The sequence below is a fragment of the Alosa sapidissima genome, chromosome 14, assembly GCF_018492685.1.
Source record: "Alosa sapidissima isolate fAloSap1 chromosome 14, fAloSap1.pri, whole genome shotgun sequence".
NCBI lineage: Eukaryota > Metazoa > Chordata > Actinopteri > Clupeiformes > Clupeidae > Alosa > Alosa sapidissima.
The window spans coordinates 33,824,625-33,852,124 of record NC_055970.1 but is presented as its reverse complement, the minus strand read 5'-3'; the positions used below and the strand labels follow the sequence as shown (position 1 = coordinate 33,852,124).

Here is a 27,500-nt window from a genome sequence, read left to right as displayed (position 1 = left end):
AGTCTCTTCTGTGAGTCTCTCTCCATACATCATCAGAAGCTGGCAGTATTGTGGCAGTGCAGTGTTAAAGCAGTGCAATTAAAATGCATCCAGATCAGAAGACACACACAGGTCGTCTGCTCATCAGATAGTTGTAGAACTGAGGACCCACCCCATTTGTTCCGAGGAGTGGTAAGCTTGTGTTCCGCAGCACGAGACAGGCCTTGCCCTCCCCTCTAGTAGCTCTACAGAAACATCTCAGGTGGCCATCCATCCACATCCACCCCCCCCACCCCCTTCAGATACAAGCTACCCGTTCCAGAAGTGGTTTAGTGAATTTGTATTTAAGAAATATAAAAGGAAAAAACATATTTATCATGATGTTGTATAAAAGAATGTTTTTTAAGAACTAAATATATATACATAATGTATATGAATATATTGTTTATTTAAATCTTTTATCATGACAACACTGGGAAAAATGCATTGCTATTTTACCTGCAAAGAGGATGTTGGTCATAGCACCAGTAGTGTGCGAGCGAGGCTGAGCGGCGTCCCTCTGAGCTCTGAGCTCTGTTCTGGCCTCAGGAGGGCTACAGGAGCACCTCCACCCTCCCTCCTGTTTCAGGATGCCATGCAGGTGGGCATCAGATGCGGTACCTAGAGAGACATGAATGGGTGAGCAGCCATCATTTCCCACTATTCCCTCTCCTTCCTGCTCTCTCTCTCTCTCTCTCTCTCTCTTTTTCTCTATCTGTCTCATCTCCTGTCTCTCCCTTACTCCCTCCTTTTCTCTCCCTCTCTGCCTACTGTATCTCATCTCCCTTATGTCTGTCTTACCTTCTCTCTCTTTCTCTTTCTACCTGTCTCATCTCCCTATCTTCTCTTTTCTTTCTCTGTTTTTTCTCTTACTCTACCTGTCTCATCTCTCTTCCTTTCCCTTTTCTCTCTTCATCTCTCTCTTTCTTCTGTGGCTGTGTGCCTGTAGTCACCCCTCTCCAGCCACCTCTTTAGTTTGTGTGTATGTATGTATGTGTGTGTGTGTGTGCGTGTGTGTGTGTGATGTAGAGATTATTCTAGATTATTCTCGGAGAAAAGGAGGGAATTGCGAGCCTGCTTTGATAGAAGGCTTGCGCCAGTTGTGCTGCTATGACCCTATCGTTTTTAATAGATCTTATTTTAAAATAGCAGAACGTCAGAAAAGAGCACAGTATTTTTAAGGATTTATATAGAATTATATTGAATTTTATAAACTATTTGGATGAAGTAAAGTGTGGTTTGCCAAAAAAAGTTATAAAATATAATGATTAAATAAATCGATAGATTTCTGAGGTACCTAAGAAGCAATATTTATACTGAATGGATCTCTTTGGTTGTGGTTTTTGAGAATTGTGTAATCCCTTATCCCATGATACTTTGAAAATTGAAGAAGTAATAACAACTCACCTATGAATTAGTCTGGAAATCAAAAATGACAGAGATATGAGAAGTCATGCCTCCCATACATATTGTAACTAATTTTGAAATCGCAGACTTAGTTTGTGTATAATGTGTGTAAAACCGACCAAAATATCACATACCGTAAATGTATACATAATGTATCTGGCCACTTCTTAGCAACAGGTCTGAGGACACTTTTACAGTATCTTATATATAAATCTACAAAAACAGAGTAGATGTGACTGTTGAAGTTATGGAACAACATATCACTAAGCTAATTTTTGTATGTGGAAACTTACAGTAGAGCTAAGTAGTAGTGGATTTAAATGAAATGCTAAAGAGCATCACCTTGTGGATTGGGCAATGCTCACTCTCCCCACCACTTACCAACTTCCTCTAGCAATCAGCTAGAATTGATTTATTCAACTAATTTCTTTTCTTTTTTTTCTTTTATATTTTTCATAGATATTCTGATGTTTCTCGCTCTACTTTGTGTAAAGACCTGTGTTCCTGTTATATATGTTGCTGTAATTTTGTGCTACCAAATCCTCTTATTTAGATTTAATGAATTATTCAAATGAAAAAGAGAAGTTCCTGTAACTGCACTCTTCCCCCCAGATCCTCAATACTTCTTGTATGGCAACCAAAATTGACTGTAAGAAATAAATATCATATTGCACTATTGTTGTCCTGCTTTCTGTTGAGTGTGTGTGTGTGTGTGTGTGTCTCCCAACAGGTCGAACATACCCAGAGGACACTACAGCATTATTATAACAATTCCATGAACTTCGGGTACCATAGGGAATATCACTCTTTATCCAAATCCTGTACAATTTATAGGGCAAATATAAGTTATCCTACAGCCAGATGGTTATTATTGTAAAATAAGTGGCTACTTTCATCTAATATAATTGTAGCTGTAATTGTAAGAATAACAATTTGATCCCAATCATTTCAACATACAGTATTGTCATATACATGTCATAGCAGATACCATATCTTGTTATGTGCCATCATACTGGTCATAGTTCAATGACATTATAGTGACCCTCATTACAGATAATGGTCATTTGGCTCAGTTTTATCACTGGCCATGTGACAACATCTGCCATCTACATGTGTATCTCTATGGGGGCCAGAGATTATGGAAGCAAAACACATGAACCACTGCAAAAACTAGACATAACAAACACATGGGCTCCAAATGCCTTAGAATAGCATCTCTCTTTCTGGTTTGGAATAGTACATTTGACATTTGACACAACAGATCCATAATGTGGACCCATTATGAAATGTTTGTAATAATCTTGCATTGCAATCTCTTGAGGTATGTTGGCTATGTGGGTTATGTAGGCAACAGTTAGCAACCTAGCTGCCTAACCTTTGAGCCAGCATGTCAAAACATGCTGCAGGGCAACACTACTCTGCCATGGCTGAAGGCACTTTAAGCACAAAGTGTTATTTTCCCAAGCATATGTCTGTGTGTGTGGCCTACAAACCAGCCAATACTGGATAAACCAGTATCTTGTTCAGTTCAACCACCAAAGTCAGTGCCTGAGCATTCCCGTAAGACACAGCAGACCGATTCAGAGCAGCCAATTCCAGTTAAGTGCCAACACAGACCCACAATAACAAGCATGTGATGTCCTGGATCCTGATGGGTGTTGTGGATGCCACATCCTCGGAGAACTTGGTGTGCTAGACAGTGGGGAGGGAGTCTCTTGTGACTAAAAGCTGTGAAGCATTTTCAGCAGGTTGTCCAAAACCAGCTGTGCCGTTGCAAGTTGTGGAGATAGGGAACACCGACCCCTCAGAGAAAGACATGCAGAACTTGTGAGGCCAAAGGGACCACCCATAATTAAACAGTAGGTTCAAAGTCACAGTTGAGAAAATGCAGTCAGGCACTCCCATTCTGTAATTCAATCCAAAACACAGTAGTGTATATTCTGTGATACTGCATGAGCAAACTATTAGATTGGGTCTGTTTGTCTGTGTTCACTGAAATGCACATACCAGTGAGAAATGCAATGGGAGGTGTGTATGTGGTGTGGTGGTGCCCTCTGTTGGGGAAGATTTTGCTGCAAATTCAAACTTTCCCAGGAGACACTAAAACACAGCTCGTAAATATATATATATAGGCTGAAATAATAATAAAAAGGATATATATATATATATATATATATATATGGTGAGCATATGCAATACTGCTACTATTTTCAGATAACTTTCATTAGCATACAAAAAAATAATACAGTTTCAACTGAAAATAGATAAACAAGTAGCCTTCATGGAAATGTTACAGTATATTATTCGATTTGCATCTGTTTTGACTTCAAAGTATGTGTGGCTGGTTTGGATTATGCATGGTTACATGTTAGATTATGGCTTCATTTACTGTTACATATACAGTATAGTTATTTTTCTATTCATGCAGAGCCTGAAGAAAAAAGTCCAAATGAAGTATTTGTAAAGGTCACTTTATTATAAAACCCCAACCCGATGAAGTCATTTAATCACTCATACACTTTAGTCTATAGACTCAAAAGCCAAAACGATTCCCATGGCAACAGGATGGGATTGTCATCATTGGTTAAAATTAAGAAGCATCACACAGTGTCATGTTTAGAATCTCACAGAAACACAGAACCTCAAATCAATCATTCTTCTGCTTGATTAAAATGTGTTGGTCAGTGGTGGAGCATCTAAGTAGCCATACATCACCGCATCCCATACTCAAAGTGGAACAGAACAACACTTAAAGACAGCAGGGCATGCCTATGGAACACATACAGACATCCTCTACAGATGATGCTATAGCTATAGGACACAGAAGGATTTTGCCCTTTCCTCAATATATTTACTTTAAAACACTGAAATCCTCTCATATATATTCTAAACAGTCTTTAGATTCCAGCTTAACACATTATTAGACCGCAGCTAGCAGGTCAAAGGTTTTTTCCAGCCTGATGTTTGTTTCAGGCTGATAAGCAGTGTCGTTAATGTTGCGTCATACACCGCACAAGTGAGTCTAGATGGCGAGACTGTTCTTAGCAAGGAAATCTTTTTTTTTCTTCTTTTTTTTCCCCTCATCATGGCAAACACATGAGTTACTGCATACCCAATACAAATATAAAAGAAAGAAAAATAATTAGAGCAGCTCAAAAGTTACAAGCTACGATAACCATGGATTCCAAGTGAAGCAAGTCTCTGTGAATACTAGAAGCGCAAGTGAAACACTTTAGAAGGAGGAGTGTCCGCTCAAGGTTTCACCGAAATGGTGCATTTTTTTTCTACTGCAAGATAAAATAGTTCCCTCATCTTTGGTGATCCTAAAACCTCTACATGGCTTGTGAGGTGAGGTCAATACTTCAGAGGGCTTTTGCTTAAGCCTTTCTAACACATCAGGCCGAGACGGAAACAAAGGGCCGCCTCTCTAATGCATGAGGGCTGATTATGCGAGAGAGAGAGAGAGCACTAAATGAAGATAGACTAGTGGAGTACATGTATGCAGAGCGCTCATCCGTTGGTCTGTTAGGAGCTACAGGGAAGCTTGTTACAGGAATCCCTCTCCTCGCTGCTACACGCGATTTCTCACTGCTGCCTCCCAACGAGATGGACACTCTGATGACCAGTAGGGGAGAGTGGAGCACGGAGGAGAACCAAGACAGAGGGGGAGAAACGCAGCTGAGCTGACAGTCCTGAGAATGCTTGACACTTTAGAGAAGCCCTGTGATGGGCCGAGATAGACTGGGGGCGGCGAAAGACAGGAAAAAGAGAGGAATGAGAAGAAAAGAGCAAGGAAGGCCTCTCTCCTCCAGGGAGACGGGCTTGGCAGGTAAGGCGTGGCCAGTGGGTGGGGGTGTGGTCTCATGGCCGAACCTCCACATAATTGGCTGGAAAGAGTCCGTAGGCCCCTCGGCACACACCCCTCCACCAGCCCTCGTCAATCATCTCGATGTTGGTGATGATGTCGTCAGGGTCAAAGGAAATCTCATCATCGCCAGCTGAAAAAATCATATGACGGTCACATTTGGGAAGAGATCTCTTGCACAGCATGGTTTGGTAGTCTTTCTCTGCATCACCACATTAGTACAAATATTTGACAATATTTTAAGATATCTTAATTGATTTTGTGACTGAAAACTGTGAAACAAGTTGAGAACAGAAATTTTTCCTCCGTACTGCAAAATAATTCCATCACAGAAACAGGCGGGGGAGGCGGTCAAGATGAGAGACCTGACAACATTTTGACAATCCAAAAGCTCTGTTTTCCCCTGTCCACACACAAACACTGAAACAGTTTTGAAATATCTCCACTTTGGCTGGAGATTTTAAAAATATCCGTTTTCATTGACAAAGTTTTCGTGTGGACGAGGCCAAAACGTATAAAATTTTTTTTAAAAATACCCGGCTACGTGTGGACAACTGGACATGGACTTAGTTATGTTGTATTCAGTGTTGGGAAGTAACGGGATTACATATTTAAAATACAAAATATGAGCACCGGTAACTGTATTTAAGTAACTGTATTTAAATACAGTTACAATTTAAATGGGTGGTATTCAGAATCCATATACTGTACACTGATACATTTAAGGGATTCCATTTGAAATCATTAGAACATAATATGGGTAAAACAATGTATTCTGAGCTTTTCAAACTCAAATACATTGTTTTACACACACCATGTAGCCCATGTATCTGTCAGGTGGCTCCTTTCTCCTCCCGCTCTGTTTATATTGATAGCCCACATGACAAACCTCTCAGGCAATCTAGAATGTAAAATGAGTTTTGTTGCGAGGGCCTATACCCAGCATGTGGTAGGCCACTATAGGTTCTCGTTTCGTGTAACTCCCATTGTGCTGTTTTTAATATGTGTATTTGTTTTTTTTTTTAAATCAGTGTTTACTTTGTTTGGGATTCAGTAGCCTATTAGCCTATATGCAGACAAAACCTCTTCTTTGACACAGTGCTTCACAGCAAATGGCTTATCAATCCATCCACACTGTAAAGTACGTTGTGGGTTGTTGACATTAGCTATGGGTCTTACAACTTCAAATCACCTCACATAACTGTTTCATCCACCTGTTAATAAAAATAATACAATGCAGATGTAATACAAAGAATTCAAAATATGTTACTCACTTTGAGTAATCTATCGAAATATGTTACAAAATACATTTTAGGGCATGTATTCTGTAATCTGTAGTGGAATACATTTTTAAAGTAACCTTCCCAACACTGGTTATATTTTGACATGAATACAGTTTAACTTGAATGTGCATATTCCACGAGTGTCTCAGCTTCCCTACATAGGTGTGGTTACTAGTGCACTAGTGTCCATTAGACATCACGACCAACACACTCACCAGCCTGGTAGTCATACAGGGCCACAGCGGTCACCCCCAGGTCCTCTCCATAGTCATACGTCTGGGCATCTACACAGAGGAAAAACACATATGACTAGGGATGCAACTGACCATTATTTTCAGTCAATTAATCTGTCGATTATTTCCTTGATTAATCGATTAGTTACTTGATCCATAAATTGTCAGGAAATGGTGAAAAACTGTCAATCAGACTGTCAAAGCGCAAGATTATGGCGTCAAATGCCTGGTTTTGACCACGTCAGAAAAAGTATGCGGGTGTTTTGTTAATATTCTTGCGCTCCTTGTACCCTCTGCTCCACCTGCGGGTGTGGAGTCCCCACCTCCTCCAGCCTGGTAGTCCTCGTCCACGTTCTGGTACATGTCCTCCTGGGCCGTCTCCTCGTAGGTCTGCTCCGCGGCAGGAGTGGACATGGGCTTGGCCACAGGCTCAGGCTCGTAGATGTTGTTGCTGTTGTCGGTGCTCTCCTGTGGAGGCTCCTCATACAGCCCGGTGTCCTGACACACACATACCAGCAGAGGGCGACAGAACACCAACACCTCAGAGGGCAACCTCACCACCAGTTCAAAAGCAGTGGTCACAAATGCTCTTTTGTCATTGCTAAAGACATGTTTTTCCCACATGGTTTTCCTGACAGGCTGGTTTTGCTTGTCCTTCTTGGAACCAAAACACAAAACCCACTCCATGAAGGAAGTGTCCTTTCAAGACTTCCTTCACTCCATCAAGGAAGAGTCCTTTCAAAAACAAATCACACATACCAAGGGCTAAAGAAGCCAATGTCAGCATTTACATAAACCAATGAGAGTTGGTATGGCATTTCTGGACAGATTTAAAGCTTGCATGTCTGACAAAATGGCAGCATGTGGACCATTCCTCCTGATGTAAACAAACTGGGTCTGGGTGGTGTAAACAACAGCAGGCCTCTTACCTCGTACACCGGCTGGGCAGCAGGGGTGGGGCTGGGGCTCGGCACGGGAGACGGAGGCTTGGCTTTGGCTGCCTCCTGCAAGAAAGGAAAAAACAACTGGGTGTGAAAACAAACTCTCAAAGTGTGTGTGTGTGTGTGTGTTAATGCTCATGCATGTCTGTATACAAGGGCATCTGTGTATGCATTTGTAAATGAGTGATTCCCAGGAGGTTCCCAGTGATTCCCAGGAGGGGGGGAGGGCGTCTCCTGCAGCAGCCCACCTCCTGGTTCCTGCGCGCCTCCTCCTGCTCCTGCTTCTCCTTGGCCTGCCGCCGGACCCGCTCCTCCTCAGCGCGCTTCCGGTCCTCCTCCTCATTCTGCTTGGCGATGTTCTCAAAGCGAGCTTTAATGCTCCCGGTGTTGGCACTGACTAATGGGGCAGAAAGCAGAGCACAAGACAGCGCAGAGAGAGAGAGAGAGAGAGAGAGAGAGAGAGAGAGAGAGAGAGAGAGAGAGAGAGAGATTGAACAGAGGCAGAAAGAGGTGTTGTTTCACCTATTGTCAATTAAAGACTGAAACAGGTAGAGTTGGTTTGTGTTAGATCTTCTATTGTGTGTCTGTACATGTGTGCCTGGGTAAAGTGGGAAAAGATCCTATTCTAGAGTGTGTCAAATGTCCCCCATACAGCACCTGCTTCTACAGGCTTGGTCTTCTGGTAGCCGGAGGCTGGTCTCTCCACCTCCTCAAAGGTCCCTGCACTCTGACAAACAAACAGTAGCAAATATTTACTAACTGCCCAGGAACCTCCCTCCGCTTGGCAGCGCTGATGAACCCTCAAGGCCAAGTGACCAAGACTGCACACAATCTGCCATGAGGTCAGTAAGGCACAATGACCTTCCACTGTGGCTAACATGGGCTTTTAATGGGTGGTGCTTCAACTGCTGTCTTTATCTATCCAAATACTTGTGGTGTGAAGGACAATTTATCACTCAGCCAATGTTAATAAATAAAGCCATCATTAAACAGTCAGAAACTGTCTAAGAAATAAATACATGAGAAAATATGAACTGCCTGTTAACAAGGTTAAAAGGACAAGCTACAAGAGCTGTCATAATGTAAACAAAAACATTGTTTCTACCATATAATATATATGTACATGCATAACTACCTTATCCATTCTATCCTTTTGGACTCCATATTTGCCTCCAAATCCTTTTGAGTAGTCTGGAATAGAGGGACAATCTAAAGTTAGACGTGCAGCTCAGAGGGGTGGACTCCATAAGCAGTCCCAGGGCATGAGCGCAACAGAAGGGCGAAGGGAAATCATACACTAGGCTGAGGAGCAGCCATGCAAACCTGGAAGAAGAAGAAGAAGCTCACAAGAAAACAAATCACATGGACAACAAGATGGATGCGGCCAGTGTTACTGTATCTCCCATAACTTATTCATTCACTTCAGTTCTGCATGTCCAGCTGTCACAAGCCCATTCTGCACAAGCCGAGTGCAAGCAGCTGTGTGTGTGTGGTAGGCAGGATGCACTGTGGCCTGTGTGACTGTGCAGCAATCATGCACTGATGAGCATGTCTGCATACAACTGAACCAGCAGCAGATAAAGCACATGGGTGATGGGTGGCCACTGGGCAGGGTCATTCAAACGGGACAGGGACAACAACTGGTCAGGACGGCAACACAAAGGGGGGATTGGGAGAACGCAACATCTAAGTCTCTGCAGAAGCCCAGGTGAGCAGATCAAACTCTTTTTTAAAACAAGAAGAGTTTAGCCTGAGCCAGCTAACTTTGACTGACCGGCAGACTTATTTTGGGATTAATGGCCGGCCTGTGGGCCAGACTGCCCAGAGCGTATTTGTTCCAGTCCTGCTTGCACTGGCACGCAGGACGCAACTCACACACACACACACAAAGCGGAGGATTAACTGAGTCAGGTGGGCCCACGCAGCACAGAGTTTAGTGGCAGGACTGACCATGGTAAACACTGAGCTAACATTTTCAACAAAGCTGACAACACAATGACCGAGATCCAACAGCTGGACGGGTCCGATACGGGGAGATCATATCTGACTTGTAAAAAAAAGAAAAAATCTCCCAAACATAATGCTGCAACATAATCTGATCCCTAGTATTGCACAATTGGTCCCAGGTCTGTTTTTGTGAAATATTGACCATTAGGTAACATCACTTTGGCTTCCCCATGATCTAATCTTCCACTCTGTGTAGCTTTTAGCAAGCTGCTGATAGAAATATTTAAGTATCTTAAATAGCAGTTATGTTTGAGTAGCTTGCTGGAGAATCATTCTATGATTAGTGTACTTCTTCATGGTGCACAGACAGAGTGATTCCTGTGATCATAACATTTCATCCATATCAATGTCAATCAAATGTCATCATGTTTGATACTCTAACATAACAGGAACATTAGGCTCTAGGTGCTTAGTATTGGCTGTGTAAATATAAGGCTAAAAGTGCCTGACTTTGCGATAGAGTAATCTGGTACATCTAGCGGAGCAACTCTGCTCTGCTATGCTCTGTTCTTCAGACTGGGGTGGGGGAGGGGAGGTGGGGGGGGGGGGGGGGTTGCTGTCTCAGGTGCATCAGTGCAGAAAGGGGGAGAAGAAGCACATTGATTGGCAGGTGCAGACAACAGGACAGGATAAGGAGCGGTGGGTGGGTGGGAGGGGGGAGGGAGGGCAGTCGGAGACGGTGCCTTGTTGAGACTCGTGCTTGGCCAGGCCCTCCTTGTGCTCAAAGCCCAGGGCACTCTTGTCCTGCTTGTCCGCCTCAACCCCGTACTTCCCTCCGAAACCCCGCTTATAGTCTGCAAGAGTCCGCAAACACACACACATATACATACACAGTGACAGGACATACACACAGACACACACATATATATATATATATATATATACACAAACAGACAAAACATATGGACAAATACAACAATGACAGCAACAGCAGCACTCTGACAAGGTTATATTTGACTCAACGCCTTTCACTTCTGGTTTCCCTTCCAGAAACTCTCACAGGACAGGAAGTGGCTTGATGAGAGCGACGCCATGAGGGAGAGAGAAGTTTGTTTAACTTCAACCACGCTGGCTCTTCAGTACTGGGCCTGGAAACAGGCAACGTGTGCATGGAGGATAGCTGGACAAAACAAGGCACAGTGGACTAGGAGGGCGAGTGACCGTACGTCTGGTCTGCTGGACGGGGTCAGGGGTCTCTGCTTCCACGTTACCTTTCTGAGACTCGTGAAGCTGCGTTTTCTCCTGATGGTCCCATCCCAGAGCCGACTTGTCCTGGCGGTCAGCCTGCACACCAAACTTTCCACCGAAACCCTTCACATAGTCTGCGAACACAAACACAGACACACAAACAAACAAACAAACAAACAAACAAAACAAACACACATCCATGTCATGATTAAGCAGTTCAGATTCTCCAACTTCATGCCATACAAATGTTGCCAAAATCTAACTAAACTTGCAATCCCAATTAGTCCATTGTGTATATTTACAAACACAATAAAGCGCGAGTACAGCATGCTTCATATACAGCACAGGGTCTGATATTAACAACACGTTAACACTTCTCCTTTTCAAAGCAGAAACCTCTCTGTGCTGCTGGAAGCTGAAGTGACCTGCAGAAGGCCCTTGCTAGCCCAATGAACCTCCCAGTGCAGCAGAGGCAGAGGCAGAAGCCCAGCCTACATTTACAAGTCATCTTCTCCAAGGCTCCATTCCCAGCGCACGCAGTGGGGGAGGAGGTCAATTGGGCTCGTCTGCCAAACGCATCAGCAGGGCCTCTGCTGCTGGAGCCCATTCACTCTCATCTCCAGTACAACATCTCCCATGAGGAATACAAGTTGGGACAATGTCCAAAAGGAATGAATGGCATTCCTCTGCTAGTAGTGTGACTGCTGTGGCTGCAGTTCAAAACAGCGAGCCTGTGTTTGCTTTGCTGTGGAGTAGAAAAAGCCTGTGCAGGGCGCTTTGAGGCGGTTCCGTCGGTCTTCAGCGCCACTTCATCCTCTATCCATTATGGACCCTTCACAAAGGATGCTGTATGCAGCATAGTTCTGCACACACCCCTAGATCTGCCTCTGCTTGATACTGGCAGTGCAGAAGTGCTGGAGTGGTTAACACCCTCTCTAGAAGACCATCTCCACAAGCCCTTTTTGAGTTAGTGTTTGGTGTGTTCACTCACACGCTGCTGCTGTCCCTTTTATTTCAAAAATAAGCTTTAGTCTGGTTCTTGGAGTCTGTGTATGCTGCAGTCTGTTCTGGCGTTAACGATTAAAGCAGATGACTTCCAATGTTTACAGTCCTGACACCAACCTGATGTGGTCATTCTGTCTAATGGCTTTTTGAAAGTCATGTTGAAGCAGTGGGGATCACAAACCTTTCTGTGACTCGTGTTTCTCGGTCTTCCCCTGGTACTCGAACCCAACCGCACTCTTGTCCACCTTGTCCGTCTCCACACCAAACTTTCCACCGAAGCCTTTAGAGTAGTCTGAAGAAAGGAGTCAGCCACATTGGCGAGTTAGAGTTAAAAACAACACACGTGTCCAAAAGATCACTGAAGCCTTGTGTTGCCAGCCCAAATCTCTCAAATTGTTTTACAACAGGAAATGAGTTGCGGCTCCTCTTTTGGCAATTCAGTTCGCCGTCTGCCTGAGGCGCTGCCTCCAAGCTCAGTTTCTTTATTAGATTATGGTAGGGTAGTGTAATTCAGTGCAATGTTGGTGTACAATTTTAAGCCATAGGCTACACCTACTTCAAACAGGGGGATTCCAAACTATGGTGAACACATGGGTGGCAACACTTAGCAAACAGTGCTGCAACTTCAGAGAGAGAGAGACACTAACTTAACATGTGTGAATGTTTCACCCTTCAAACAGAGGGTTAAGCATCGCTGCTACTGGATCACAAAGATCCAATTACATGACTACAGCATAGCAACGAATGCAACAAAACAAAACTATGAACTTGAAGCCTTTACCACACACAAAGCACTGTATGGGCGGGCTAAAAGCATGGTGAACCACAGAGCAGACAGGCTCTTTAAGCACCTTTGGTCTGTCTGGAGCTGGGACACACATGTGTGTCTTTTTGTGTGTGTGTGTGTGTGTGTGTGTGTGTGTGTGTGTACACATTTGCATGGGAGGATCTGGGGGGGGGGGGGCGGGTTGAACAAACCTTTCTGCGACTCATGTTTGTCGGTTTTGCCCTGGTAATCAAAGCCCAGGGCACTCTGGTCCACCCGATCAGTCTGCACCCCGTAGCGCCCCCCAAAACCCGTGGAGTAGTCTGGGTGAAGTGACAGCACAGCAGGGTCAAGCAAGGCAGCAGGGCACAGCAGGACGGATGGAGGGATGAGCGGATGGATGGAGAGAAGGGATGGTCTTAGCAGAAGGACACTTTTGCTTATAGACAGAGCAGAAAGCAGCAGAACTGATAAAGGCCAGTACTGAGGAGTGTGTGTGTGTGTGTGTGTGTGTGTGTACAACTCTGAAACTACACAGTGGTGTTTAGGTAAGATAAGAGGATATGATTCATGTTTCAAAAGAGTATGGAAGTGGAATATATGATTGTACATCTGCCCTTTAAAAGGACTAAGACTGTGCAATAATCTGATGGCTGTCTATATGGCTAAGTGATTTACAAAGGTCTGAAAGTGTTGCTACATGGCATGGTGGCTGTGCTGCAACAGTGCTCAAGGAAAAGAGGAACATCATGCCATTCATGCTTTGATTTATTTGGTTCATGATGTGCCAAACTCCGTGGTGTATTGGTGTGCTATTTTTAACCTGCCCAAGGACTATAAAAGGAAATCAGCTATCTTTAATTAACCTGCCCGAGGACTGTAAAAGGAAATCAGCTAACTCATTCATACCGATACAAGAACAGTAATCTCCACATATGTGCTGTTCAGTAACAGTTCAATAAATAAACAAACAAACAAACAAATAAATGAAATGTCTGGTTTGTGTGGACGGTTTGCTTTCAGAGAGCGCAGGGCAACTAGGGAGTCTTGGGCATGGAGTGGAAGCTTAAGCCAGTGTGTGCCAACTATGGCTGAGGAGTGCATGAAGCATGAAGCTCATCTATGCCACAGCAAACACAAGCAACAGGGTCAACAGCACTTCACAATATGATAACCAGGGCTCTTAATCAGACAGCACCTTTAAATCCCAAATGTACTTCCTGAAACATGCTGACACCTTTACTTCCCTACATGATACAATCTCTGTGCTCCACTTGAATTTGGCTCAGCAAAATTTGCATAATTGTCAGGCCTAGCAGGATTGCGGTAAGATAATATCTTCTGTTTGGCAATGCTTGCCGGTAAAACTGAACAACAATACCATTGGGGAAGAGGGCATCTTTGTTTCAGTAATTTAAGATATTATACTTCCTTTCCAAATAGTGGAAAGAAGAATCATGAGAAAAAGCTGAAGCCATTTTGATGATTACTGCGGTGAGAACAAAACTCCTATTCAATTGCATGTGAATTGGTGAGGGCTGTTGCTGATGCTTCTGATAAGGTTCTACTGCAGACTCAGTACGGCCTCCTACACACAGGCCCTGTTCACGCTTGGACATCTAATGGCTCCTCAATTAGCCTCAATCACATCCACATGTAAGTGAAACGGCATTTGTGATCGAAAACTGGTCAGACATAGCCGTCCTGATCCAAACATAGCTGGGCAGTGGGCAGGCAATGTGGTCAGATCTCACCAGCAAACATTAAAAGCAGTCATTGGAGTTCCCCCACTCGTCCTTATTAGAGATCAGCGTACAGTGTTTTCAAAAGCAAATACAGGCCAGTCGGAACAGATCCATCTTTTCATTGCCGCCAGGCAGTCTAGATTGATTTCTGAATTTGAACAATGTACGGGAAGGAGGAGATTGAGTCATAACACAGAGGCTGTAGCACCACTGGACCAGACTTGTACAAATGTCTTTTGTCTTAATTGAATAAGGAACCAATCATCATTAGATGCCAAATGTAAAGTGGACACATACCAGAATTGTATTTTTCCCTCTGCTAACAAGATGATGGAAAAAGGTTGCTTTACCTTTCTGTGAGGCATGCTTTTCTGTCTTCCCAGCATATTCGAAACCCATAGCAGACTGCAAAAAAACCCCAAAGTGACCTAGTTCACATCCTTATGTTGATACTTGCATATTTTCTGCAACAATTCTTAACACTTGCTTTGCTGCATTTTCCTCCAACTTTGAATGCAAACTTGTTTGATGGGACTGTACCTGGTCAACGCGATCTGCCTGAACTCCAAACTTGCCACCAAAGCCTTTGGAGGTGTCTGTCTGGGAGCAGTGCTTGGACAGCTTGCTCTGGTAGTCATGTCCCACAGCCGACTGGAGAGAGAGGGCAGGAATGAGAGTGAGAGAGAGAGAGGACAAGAGTGAGAGAGAGAGGGAGAGGGCAGTGAGTAAGAGAGAGTGAGTCAGGAAAGACTTGTGGTACATCAGAGAGCAGCCATGGTTTTGATGACATCTTAAAGAAACGGACAATAGAACGCCCTGCTTCAAGTTCAAAGCTATGCTGGGACACTGCAGAGGCCTAACAACTTTTTTGTATAACCGGGTCATACAGGTTGAGCGAACGTGTGTGTGTGTGTGTGTGTGTGTGTGTGTGTGTTAATCCCTTCCCTGCAGTGCTAGGTAAAACCAAGCCTCTCTGGCTCAGTGGGCCAAGGCCGGGTCAGCACGTTTATGACCCCACACACACCAGTGGAGACGAGAGCACACTGACCCCTGTGTCAGCCCAGCTCCTGCCACAGCCTGTTCACACATTAACACTTCCGTCAACTCATTCCTAATGGAGCCCAACCCATCTAGGCCATCACACACACACACACACACACACACACACACACACACATCACACACAAAGGCAGCAGTCACTGCCAGAGTCATGGGGATGTAATGGGTCCCAAACAGCTCATCATATCGTGTCTCACACTTACACTCCTGGATTAGCAGAGCAGAGCTAAAGCCTTCCTGTGCGGGTCCAACAGCCACGGATACTTACCAATACCATCACTTCTAACCTCTTACAATGCACTCTAATATACAATGCTCATTTTTTTGTAATAGATGTGACATGTAAGGCTGTGATTAGCTGTTAACAATGGGGAAGGACCAGAAATTTTAACATTTCAGAAATTTCATAATAATTGAGTGTTGCAATTGCATAATAATGGAGTCTTTTAATAGATCCTAACAGTTGCCACAAAAAGCTAAACTCCTGATGCCATGTATTAAAATGGTTTAAACTGAGGCTTTCCAATGCAGCACAAATGATCAGGTATTTCCATCACAAAGGTAAATCTGTTAAATGACAGTTGGGTTTATTTTAGACAAGATCTTCCAGCCCTCTCTAGAGCAATTAACCATTGGGATCAGATTTAAAGAGATGTTTCCTGCTGTCCTTGTTGCGGTTTCCTATATTGATCTTATGTTCCCATCAAGACTGGACAGGCCAGCAGTTTACATGCAAGGCATCCATTACAAGCTCCTTCTCATCACCCGCTGGGCCCCTCTGTCAACACAGCACTACTGCCGCTTCTTAACATGAGGGCCCATGACCATGAGGCATGCTGGGACGGTGATCTGTTTTGACACATGCGGCTTCAGCCATTTAGTTTCTACCCGGTGGAACGCATCGCTGACCACCTGCTGCTGCAAGCCCACTTGCACACCTTATGGACCTGGCACACACCTGGGCACATACCTATCCCTAACCAACACAAGAGTGCCCATGTAACCCTGCTGTTGTTCATGTGGAGTCCTGACCTTGAGCTAATACCAGCAGGCACATGCCAGTGTGCCAGCCGTCTAACAGGATTTACACTGCCACAGGTTGGCAGCTCACCTACTTGACTAAGGTGCATGGCCCTGGTAAATTGGTCCTGATCAAATGTGTGAGCTTTACTGCAGAGTAAAGAGTGTGCACATATCAGTTCATATGAACGTACAACAGGGTGTTCATTCCACTTCCTGAACATCCAGCCAAAAACAGTTTAACAAGCATGGTATATATGGACTTCAAATACTGAAGTCAGGGGTGTTCTATAAGGATCACATCAATAAAAGAGGGTGGCTCTCTGTTCAACTACACTGATCCACTGCCTAGTGTGAGAGAGAGAGAGAGAGAGAGAGAGAGAGAGAGAGAGAGAGAGAGAGAGAGAGAGAGAGAGAGAGAGAGAGAGAGAGAGAGAGAGAGAGAGAGAGAGAGAGAGACTCCACTTACACTGTCCATGCGGTCCTCCTGGATGCCAAACTTGCCCCCATAGCCATGCGAGGCCTTGGGCATGTCGTCCAGCTCCTTCTGCTTCAGGTTGGTGTGCTCCGAGGAGACCGTCTGGCGCAGGTCATGGATGCTGTGGAAGACGGAAGCAGAGGTTCCAGCTCATGCAGGGTATGTCTTGGTGTTGGCTACACTCCACTGCGCTCATTGAGCATGATACCGAACATTTCTCTTGATGCGTTTCATCCACGCACATACTCAATACTTCAATACTCTAATACTGAATCTCATATTCTGTTCCACATCCAATCCAATACAAGCACCCCACACTACTAGAATCACACACACACACACACACACACTAACACACGGAGCAAGGTTTTGGCAAATGTTTTAAAGTGAACGCTAGTAAAGAATCTGAAGAACACCCACAGCACTAAGAAGTGAATGATGCACAAAGTAACAAAGTAGACTCACTTGATATGTTCTTGATGTCCTGAGCCGGCCACAGTCTTGGCACCCCATCGCTGCTCTTTTTCTGACACATCGTTCTGTTACAAAGGAAACAAAATATATCAGAGAGAAGTCAGAAATGACAGGTACTATGAGGAAGGGCAATAACATTGTGTTATTTGAAACAAACACAAGGTTAATCTTTAGTGCAATGTGCATGGCTTACCTCAAAGTCTGGATCAGTCTCCCAGTCGTCTCCTCCATCATCAACTGCCACCTTCACAGACTGACCTGCTGCTGCCTTCCACATCTACAAATGAAATGTTCACTTTAAGTAAATAGTTGTAACCAGCAACCTACTCTAGATGCACATTGCATGTTCAAGAATCATCATATAGCCAGAAAGAATACACTTATGAGTAACATGTTTAAGCCTCTCAAAACCCTTAAGCCTATTTATTAAACAACATAAATTGACAGTCTTTAGTGCAGTAACAGTTGGAAGTGGGCTATAGGTGGACTGGGTCCTGAATGAGGGGAGTTACACCCCCCTGACTCATCTTAACTGCTACATCTGTGTTTAATAAAGGACAATGCTGGAAGCCATAGACGTGGCCCCATCTTTACGAATTCGTTGCAAATCATGAGACAGCGTTAGAGTCATTTAAAGCTGTTGTAAACAACAATGGAGCATTTTAGCAGTCCACGAGACAACGCTGGCAATACCAATCTTACAGGCTGAGAGTAAGGCTAAGAGTGTGGAGCAACTTCCAGTAGCAGTACCGCACCCAATTCATGTCTTAGCATTATTAAACGTTTCGGTACGTGTCCTGAACACAGACACGACTTTTTTGTTCAGAAACACAAATTAAGTAGGTTATGATGTCCTTCCAGTATGGACAAACCCTTCCATGTCGAGGCCAATTTGTGGTATTCAGCTTTAATCGCTGGAATGTAGCCTACGGGTGACCAAAAACATGTAGCCTACATCAGACAGATACATTGTAGCTTTATACATAGCTTAGTAGCCTAGGATGACAAAGAAACATTGTAATTCTCGGTTTGCTGCCACAGGTGTAATTAAATAGCCAACAGTCACAACGCACCACTGATCTACAGACCTTAATCGTGAAAAGTAGGCCAATTCCGACCAGTCCAGGAAACGATTTATATTCAAATGGCTCATATGTATCGCACATAGCATTTGTTTATTGAGGCGTGCAATTGAACTCAACACCAACGCTACTCCTGAATCAAAATATGACACCTAATTTATGTGACGCAAAGATCTCAATATCAGATCATGACATGTCTAGGTACTAATCAACTAAGTTAGCTATAGTTGAGCAACACTGACGGGCTTTCTTTGTTAGGCTAACTATAAATCATCATCTGTGTTGTCTGACGATGAAATCACAAACTATTAAAAAAAACATTCAATACGTTGGCAAGTATTAAACACAAGGGGAGTATGCCAGTTAATTATAAAGGCAGAGAAGCCTTCATCATAGAGGTATTTCCTGTTCTAGTTTCTCGGTCCTTGAGATTCTGCTAGCTAACGTCAATGATTTAATGTAGGTGCTCGCAGCTTTTTCTCCATCTCGCATTTTGTCGCAGGATCATTGTTTGTTCCTTCCAAAAAAGGTAATCGTAGGATTTCACATACATACCTTCGCCGCTTGCACTTTTCTTTGAGAAATACGCTTACAAATAAGGAAAACGGGGGATCCTACGGTGTTAGCGTTGACAGCCCTTGCCTAATGGAATATTCCTTGTCTCCACTCTTCCGGCTCTCCCACTCTCCCATTCCCTCTTCCTGCTTTGCGTACGATAGCACCACCTGGACTTCAAAAAGAGGAAGTGACGCTAGGGTTCCTCTAATGACCGACCTGACTATTCAAAGCCTACACCTCAGTTCACAGTCTGACAGTCTAAATAGTTTTTTGTAAATTATGGAGCAAAGAATAATGAGAGACGAAACATATGTATATCTTTCTATGAAAGCAGAAATGTGAAAGCAGAAACTGGCCTTAGAAATGTGCCATAAAAGAAGATAGGCTATAGATGGGGTTGATGTAGGCCTAATGAAAAATGAATTCACACTATGGAAGCAATGATACAAAAATATGGACATCCTCAAATATAATTGTAGCCATATAAAGACTCCAGCATAGAGATCTCCTTTCATGTACATCTTAGGATTGTATGCAGTACATGTCTGGACAGTGTTTTTTTTTTTTATGCCACTTCGATTTAAATTCTATCCATGATCTAGTGGCAAGTAATTATCCAGTCTCTTAGAATTAAGACACTACTGCTGAAAAAAGCCCCTCAATATTTACTCCTATCCAATAGGCTACAAGAATACTGAAACTCATATGCATCCAAACTGTCATGGTCAGCCATTATATTATACTGCACTGCCAGTAAAACAGTGCCCCCTACAGTCAGAGAACTGTTATGTACAACCATTCATTCATGCATTAAAGATCATTCACACATTATCCATAGACTGATGCTGTTAGTGGCACCTCCAAGGAAACCATGTTGAGTATTTTTTGAGAATGCATATGGACTTACAGCTGTTTTATACTTAGTGACTGTAGAGCTGTAGGACCAGTATTAAGGGAATATTTTGAGCCAATTTTAAATCTATTTCACAATCATTCATTAGCCTGTATTCTGTATTACTATTGTAAACACAATAACTAACCATTACTCCTCCTGCACTAACAATTAATTCCTAACTCTACTTTGACAATTTCATCCTTCAATTACACAATTTCAAAATGTATGAACACGGTGATGGGGGATGGATGACCTATTTCATTTTAAAGAGTCGTATTAGGACCTTTATGAAGAGTTGCTTTTCTAGCCTTCATGAGAGAATCCAGATAGAAGCAGACAAAGGATAAGCACACAACAGAGTTGTTTTTAACACAAAGACTTAGTCTTTTTATTGGCAGTGGAAAATAAGTTTCAGTATTTTATTGAAAGGAAGCAATAAATAATACTGTGATAAAAATAGTTCATAAGTACTCAGACTGTACATAATTTCTGTTACAAGATCAGGAGATTTTTAAACCGCGATATGGGAGACAATTTAAAAACAGGACTAACATGATTTGAAGTGTGCATAAATCCTACAGCACAAAGAACAATGACAAACTACCAACATGTCAGCACTTTCTGGGAGGGTAAAGGGCATCTTCAGTTCCTCTACATTATTTGCTCAAAACAGTTCAGAGGGACCTGATCACAATATTCATTTCCTTGACGGAAAAAAAAGAAACCATCCAGCCTTTAAGATGATCCAAAAGAGAAAGAGCAAAAACAAATGGCAACTTCTAAATAGGTCTACACGATGACGAGGAGAGAAACAACAATGAGGATGGACAGCAAATAGAAAAAAGACAAACGAGAGAGAGAGAGAGAGAGAGAGAGAGAGAGAGAGGAGAGAGAGAGAGAGAGAGAGAGAGAGAGAGAGAGAGAGAGAGAGAGAGAGAGAGAGAGAGAGCAATAAGGCTTGATTAAAGGAGGAGTAGAGTGGGTGGACGTGGGTGGGATCATGAAGCCCTCTTAAGGGGAGGGCAGCACGTGGTTTGAGTTGAGGCCACAGTGGGGTTGGTCCTGTGAGAAAAGCAATTCAGCGCAACACACACACACATGCACACACAGACACAGACACACACACGCAGGTGTGCAAAATGCACACACTCATACAGATGCGTTTGCTTTCGCACGTGTCTCTTGTGCGGAAGGAGGGGGTAGGAATGGAGAGTTTCAGCACATGAGGATCACCGGACAACCTGGGTTTTCGGCAGGAACACCTCTGTCCAAAAATAAAGATGCCTCCGAAAAAAGTAGCCCTCATTGTCGCTACCATTTATGGCTTATTCAAGAGTTCCATTTTGGTTTAGCAGGAAAAAAGTACAAACGCGAACCGTTTCACATGAAATGTCCAACAGGGTTCAGAGGGATAGAGGAGTGTGTGTGTGTGTGTGTGTGGGGGGGGGGGGGGGTCATGCTCCACTGTCAAGTGTCCACATTTCATCAGTTTGAGGAGGAAGTTTCAGTCTATGGTTTGCACCTGTTCTGATATTCACATAATACAGTTGACCTAAAGAGCCACTTTTAAAAACAAACAGAAATGATCAACAGCGATATGATCCATAACTAAAAGGGTGACACAAATGAAGTTCAAATCACACAATAAAGTCACTTGAGCTTAAGTTTGATTAAAAACAAGAATGGGTAGAAAGGAAAAAAAGTACATCTGGTCGATAACAAGGTGAGAATAAAAAGATTAGATAACGTTTGTAAGATAAATATACAAACTTCAGACTCGTGATACATTCAGTTACATCTGAAAGAGTTAAGCATGATATAGACAAACAAAAGAAATGATGTTGGGGGGACAAACAAAAATAAAACTTTTACATACAGACATAGTAGAACTACATAAATGAAATGTCCCACTGGTTTAGATAAATATAATAATCATTACATCTAAAATATGTTCTCGAGGCTATCGGGGGAGATTTGCAAATGCCATCTTCCATGATATAGTATCTTAAGAGTCCTCGTCCATTTAGAGCTCAGCTCGGTGAGAGGTCCACCTCTTCGGCAAGCTCATCACCTATAGAGATAATGAGCATAAACTGAGAGAGAAAAGAGAGGGAAAATGAAAGGGAGTGATATAGGAGGGAGATACAAGGAGAGGAGCGAGTGAGAGAGAGTGAGAGTGAGTGAGTGAGTGAGAGAGAGAGAGAGAGAGAGAGAGAGAGAGAGAGAGAGAGAGAGAGAGAGAGAGAGAGAGAGGGAGGTACAGGGAGAGGAAGAGCATGAGACATAAAGACACATACAGACAGAAAGACAGAGCAAATAGCAGAGGGAGGTTGATGGATGGATGGACGGCCAGTGAGAGAATGAAGCCAGGGGAAAAAAAATGGATGGAGGTGGGGTAAAAGCAAGAGAGAAAGAGGGGGTGATAGAAAGAGAGACAGGGGGGAGGGAGAGAGGGAGATAGAGAGAGAGAGAGAGAGAGAGAAGCAGAGGACAGAGATGCATTACTGCCAAGAATTCTTCAGCCCCACAATCAGCCATTTTAAATGTAAGCAGCATAGCGGAGGAGTCGCCGTCTCTTGTAATTCTGTCAAGTCATTCCTGCTGACATGGCACTGCTGCTGCTATTCCCAAACTCACACTCAGCACTCACTGACCACAGGCATGGCCGTCTGGGCTTAGCAGGCCACTACACACATCTTCCACACGGCTACTGCTGTTCCCAAACTCAAATGCAGCACGCGGGGCTACTACACACATCTAAATACGCTCTACCTCCAACAGAACAGAACATGTTAGCCGCAACTATTTGCATCAAGCAGCACACACTTTATTACACTTCATTACACAAGTCCTTTATAGGTAAGAAGTACATTTAACCAACATAGTTTGGTAGTAAAGGAGGTAGCCGTAATATTAGCAATGACATTTTCTTTTAAGCCATTAAGAAATTACTAACAATGATTAATGTTACAAATGGCTAAAAATGATCAATGTTACAAATGTACCTAACTAAATTGTAAGATTAACTTCCAGTGGCTCAGTCTGGTTTGGTTAGGGCAGCGTTTCTCAAACTGTCGTAACTGACGTAAAACACAGGAGTTTTTTTAATTTATTTTTTTATCTGTAGCCTGGGCCCAGGTAGCACCTGATGCACAATGGACGCACTGTGTTATTCACAGGGAAGCGCTCGTGTCAAGGCAGCTTAGTTAGTCCCAACCTACATGAGATTTTGAACATTGTTGTGAGAGTGGTGAATTTGATCAAAACCCGGCCCTTAAAAGCGCGTCTATTCTCCGCACTTTGCGAAGAGATGGTAGCTGACCAAAAGGCTGTACTGTTTCACAGCGAGGCAAGGTGGCTCTCCCGAGGTAAAGTGCTGTCGCGCGTGTTTGAGCGGAGTCGCCTCTTCTTGGAGGAAGAGCGCATGTTTGAATCTGCAAGCACGTTCACTAATGAACATTTCTTGACGAAGCTGGCCTATCTTAGCGATATATTTGATATATCTTAGCGATACATTTGAGTTAAATGTCCAGTTATAAGGCAAAGACAAGCACCTACCTCACCTAGCAAATAAGATTACTGCATTCACCAAAAACACTTGAATATGGGACAGGCGCCTCGATCGTGACCGTATTATGCCTTTGAGATTTCTGAGCGAAATCGATGAAACGTCTGATTGGGAGCCACTCTTGTGATCCCATGTATTAAACAGTAGGCCTACATCACATCCCTGCAAAGTTTATTTCAAAAATATTTCCCAACCAGCAGTTGACTGGATTATGGATTATGGATCCATTTAATGCAGCATGTTGGCATTTCATTGAATATATTGTACAATGCTGTAAAATGGCCTATGCTTCCTAATATGTTGCTGGAAAACAGAAATATGTGTGTTATGTATTTATTTATTATTATATCTGCAGCACCAGCTGATTTTAACTCTGTTGAAGAGGATATATTTAGAACTTGTCATTATTTCAATAAATTTGACAATTTTAAGCTTGACCTACCACTACCACAGCGATGAGGGACAGGTGGGGCTTGAGAATGCCCCCTTGATCAAAGTGGGGAATGAAAGAAAAAGTTTGAGAACCACTGATCTAGTTTGTTAACTACCACAGTCAAGAGTTGGGTCGCGATAGTCTGTCATTTTTAAAAAGTGGGTCCCCAGAAAAAAAGTTTGAGATTCACTGGGTTAGGGTGCTAGCTGCCACGGCTCATGGCACACGGCTCACACTCACCATGGTGCCCATCAGGCTGGGCCGGGCTGGCAGGCCTGGTTAGCATGAGTAGGTCCTGACCGTGGCAGAGTCCAGCATCTGCGCTGCTGCGGGGCCCATCAGGACGAGGACATGCAGCGGGACAGGACGTGCAGTTAGACCCAAACACAGTTAGACCGCACGCACACGCACGCACGCACACACACACACACACACACAGTAGCTCAGCCAGCACAGCAGCTCGACACACTCATATGCAAGCACACACACACACACGCGCACACACACACACTTCAAGCAGGCCATTTGCAATAAGCACACATTCCATTAGTGAGAGCAATCAGCATCCTCTACATAATTAACACTGCACTGGTGATTCATTTGATGTTATTTAAAAGTTATCCTACTAAACGCCCCCCCCCCCCAACTGGCTGACCCATCTGACCCCAGCGCCTCGTACCGTCCATCTGGAGTTTCTTTGGCTGCATGGCGGGGGAAGAAGCGCTGCTGTTGGCCATCCTGAAGTTGGCGGGCAACGTGTCGGCCGAGCCGATGTTCATGCCCCGCACGTCTTTGGGACGGAACTTCTTCCTCCAGGAAGGGGCTCGCCGGAAGTTCTTGTCGTCGTCCTGCGAGAGGAGAAGAGAGGAGAGCGAACGCTGAGAAAGGGAAAGAAAGAGTGAGAGCGTCATGGATACGCTCCAGAGTGTCTCGTGCACGTGAGGTGGTTATGATGCTGCAGTGGTCACTCACCTCCTCCATCTTCCTGTCCGTCCCCACGGCCAACAGGCTGTTGTACTCACGCTCCAGCACTGCTCGAGCCTGCGCACACACACGGCAGCCAGTTAGTTCCACTTCATAAGCTCACCATGTAATAACAATAATAATAAGCTTTATTTGTAGAGCACCTTTCATACACAGAATGCAGCTCAAAGTGCTTTATATTTAAAACATTTAACACAATATTAAAGAAAATAATAATAATATATTTTGAGGCTAACGCCGCAAGTTGTTGCGGTAGTATATATATAGGCTCTGCTAACAGACATTTCCCTCACAGGATCAAAAGATTATACAGTATACCATATATAACAAATGCTTAGGCCGCGTGGGTGTGGATCTAAGCGGTTGGCAGTAGTATCTTCTGTAGACACAACATAGCCTGGTGTGTGTGTGCATGTGTGTGTGTGTGTGAGGGAGTGTGTGTGAGCGCGCCAAGCCCTGGGCACCTGCGTGTTTTGCATGGGGATCTGCAGCAGGAGGGCCATGGCGTTGTAGTCGAAGGTCTCGTCCAGGGAGATGAGTGCCCCGTGGACGCCGTTGTCCAGCAGGTTGTTGGCGTACTCCTTCAGCCCGATGGCCTGCACCCAGCTGATCACCCGCTCGTTACTCCACACCAGCACGTCTGAAACACACACACACACACACACTTATTCACAACATGTCTGGAACATACACCGGCACAAGCTCGGTAGGGACAGAGGCATTACTGGTGAAGTAAACAACGATGGAGTATTTACTGGGCCAGACGGAATTGTAACAATAACATTTGGGAGAGGAACATATGAGATGACACTGATGAACCCTATCAGAGCAGAACTGTTTTTAACAAACATAAATGCTGGAAACCTCCAAATGACAGAAAGTACAGATGGAATATGTAGCCATTCTGAGGAGCATGACATGCTATGCAGTTTAACCATCAAACCAAAACTAAAATGGTGAGTCCTATTTAGCAGAAGCTTTTATCCAAAGCAACAGAGACTCGCAATGTCCAGGGATAGAAACCAGTCCAACCGCTTACCAGGTGGCAAAGCTTCCCACAGCTCCAACACAATGCTCTAAGCATTACCACAGCACCACCAGCCACAGAGAGTCACACCGTCACGTGTCGTCTGTACCTTTGATCTCCAGCTGAGCATCCTCTCGTCGCCTCTCCAGCTCCTTCCGGTCGTAGTTGAGCCGCCTCAGGCACATCACCCCACACTGGAAGCTGTTCCTGTAGGGGCACACATACACACAAGGGGGCGACACTGAGCACAGCAGAGACCAGTCAACTCCACATTCATACCATACCAAAAGTGGCTTGGCAGATAAGGCTTGGGGTGAGGAGGAGGTGTCCAACCTGTGGAAGCTGTCCACCATCTTGAGCTGACCCCGGAGGTCCTTCTTGGTGAGATGGTCCAGCATGCGCGCGTCCACCAGGGACTCCATGAAGTAGCTGCGGTACTGGGGCAGACCCAGGCTGGGGAGCCACTCATTACCAATCCACTCGTGGTTCATGTCGCCATACGCCAGAGTCTGGGGCAGACACGCACACACAGTCAGGTATGGACCCACGGAGATCCAGAGCACAAGGGGGTCTACGACTACTACTAGTGCTACTGCAAGGGAAGAGGGAGTTCACACACAAGCCTCGCCCACCACCACTACAAGTCCACTAGAACAGCACCACAGTCAGCTCAAGCGCTCAGTGCACTAAAATGGGATCCAAAATAACTGAGATTAATCAACAAATCTCTAAAACCATTGTGGAAACCTTGCTTGAGGAAAAAACAAGGAACCTGCACCACCTGGGTTTGACATTTAGTGTTGTAAATTGCTCAACACCATCTCACACTCATCACTGCTTAGTGACTGCCACTAACTCCCTAATCTTGTGCTATATTTAAATGATCTAAAACTTTCAGGTGCATAAATCAAGTGACTACATGGGGATTGTAAGGCTTTTAGAGGTTTTACAGCTTTGAGGGGATGGTTTTACCCAAAAATGGAAATTCTGTCATTACTATTCTTCACTGGTGGGATCCCATAATAGGTCCCTTGTTCAGAGAAACACAAAAGGAGCTAGACAATCCGATTGTAAAGCACCAGTGTGTTGCTGCATTATGAATGTGGATGGTGGGATAACTTGTTTTGGTCATTTCCACTTGGAGAAGTCCTTTTATGGGAGACTTTTATGGGAGGGTGGCTATGAGGTTGTGTAGCCAAGATAATGGCTGTGTATTCATTTTTGGCTAACTGTGCCTTTAAAGGCAAATATGGAATCTAACTGTGCTTGCTTCATGAGTAGAACCTGATGTGATATGATGGAAGCAATAGACAGAAGTTATGACTAAGTCTTGATAATAAGATGGAGAACTTGCCACCCTTGAGAAACCAAAAAGCAAGTAAACAGGAAAACAGAATCAAGCTAAAAACACAGGGGCGCGCCACTTTTAAGATTAAGGTCAGAGACACAGAGACAGGTGCAAAC

General features: G+C 44.0%; 3 protein-coding genes across 6 annotated transcripts in view; 1 reads left to right on the top strand and 2 right to left on the bottom strand.

Annotated features, from left to right (window-relative positions):
- The window catches only part of LOC121682079 (SH3 and multiple ankyrin repeat domains protein 2-like), a 133,243-nt gene extending 131,145 nt beyond the window's left edge, over positions 1-2,098 (top strand). For both annotated transcript variants that reach the window (XM_042062082.1, XM_042062081.1), the window contains exon 25: positions 1-2,098. This exon is cut by the window's left edge and continues 2,345 nt beyond it. The gene's annotated coding sequence lies outside the window, so the exon portion shown is untranslated.
- A 1,782-nt stretch (positions 2,099-3,880) lies between these two features.
- LOC121682081 (src substrate protein p85-like) lies at positions 3,881-19,281 on the bottom strand. 3 transcript variants are annotated; one of them, XM_042062084.1, is made up of 17 exons: positions 19,127-19,281; positions 17,683-17,766; positions 17,481-17,554; positions 17,007-17,136; positions 14,999-15,109; positions 14,809-14,863; positions 12,926-13,036; positions 12,129-12,239; positions 10,966-11,076; positions 10,438-10,548; positions 8,883-8,938; positions 8,405-8,474; positions 7,996-8,144; positions 7,736-7,810; positions 7,097-7,304; positions 6,789-6,857; positions 3,881-5,423 (listed from the first exon to the last, which is right to left on the bottom strand). In XM_042062084.1, the coding sequence occupies exons 2-17, from the start codon at positions 17,764-17,766 to the stop codon at positions 5,287-5,289; spliced, it is 1,662 nt and encodes a 553-aa protein (XP_041918018.1). In that variant the 5' UTR covers positions 19,127-19,281; the 3' UTR covers positions 3,881-5,286. The 3 variants fall into 3 exon arrangements, with proteins under 3 accessions (XP_041918018.1, XP_041918019.1, XP_041918020.1); XM_042062085.1 differs by having other exon boundaries at positions 7,130-7,304; XM_042062086.1 differs by lacking the exon at positions 10,438-10,548.
- A 1,626-nt stretch (positions 19,282-20,907) lies between these two features.
- ppfia1 (PTPRF interacting protein alpha 1) overlaps positions 20,908-27,500 on the bottom strand; it is a 46,528-nt gene continuing 39,935 nt past the window's right edge. Inside the window, 7 exon segments of the mRNA XM_042062087.1 lie at positions 20,908-22,117; positions 24,266-24,351; positions 24,705-24,903; positions 24,998-25,066; positions 25,474-25,649; positions 26,146-26,243; positions 26,370-26,545. Of these exon segments, the coding sequence (XP_041918021.1) occupies positions 24,305-24,351; positions 24,705-24,903; positions 24,998-25,066; positions 25,474-25,649; positions 26,146-26,243; positions 26,370-26,545 (765 nt within the window). The 3' untranslated portion in view covers positions 20,908-22,117; positions 24,266-24,304.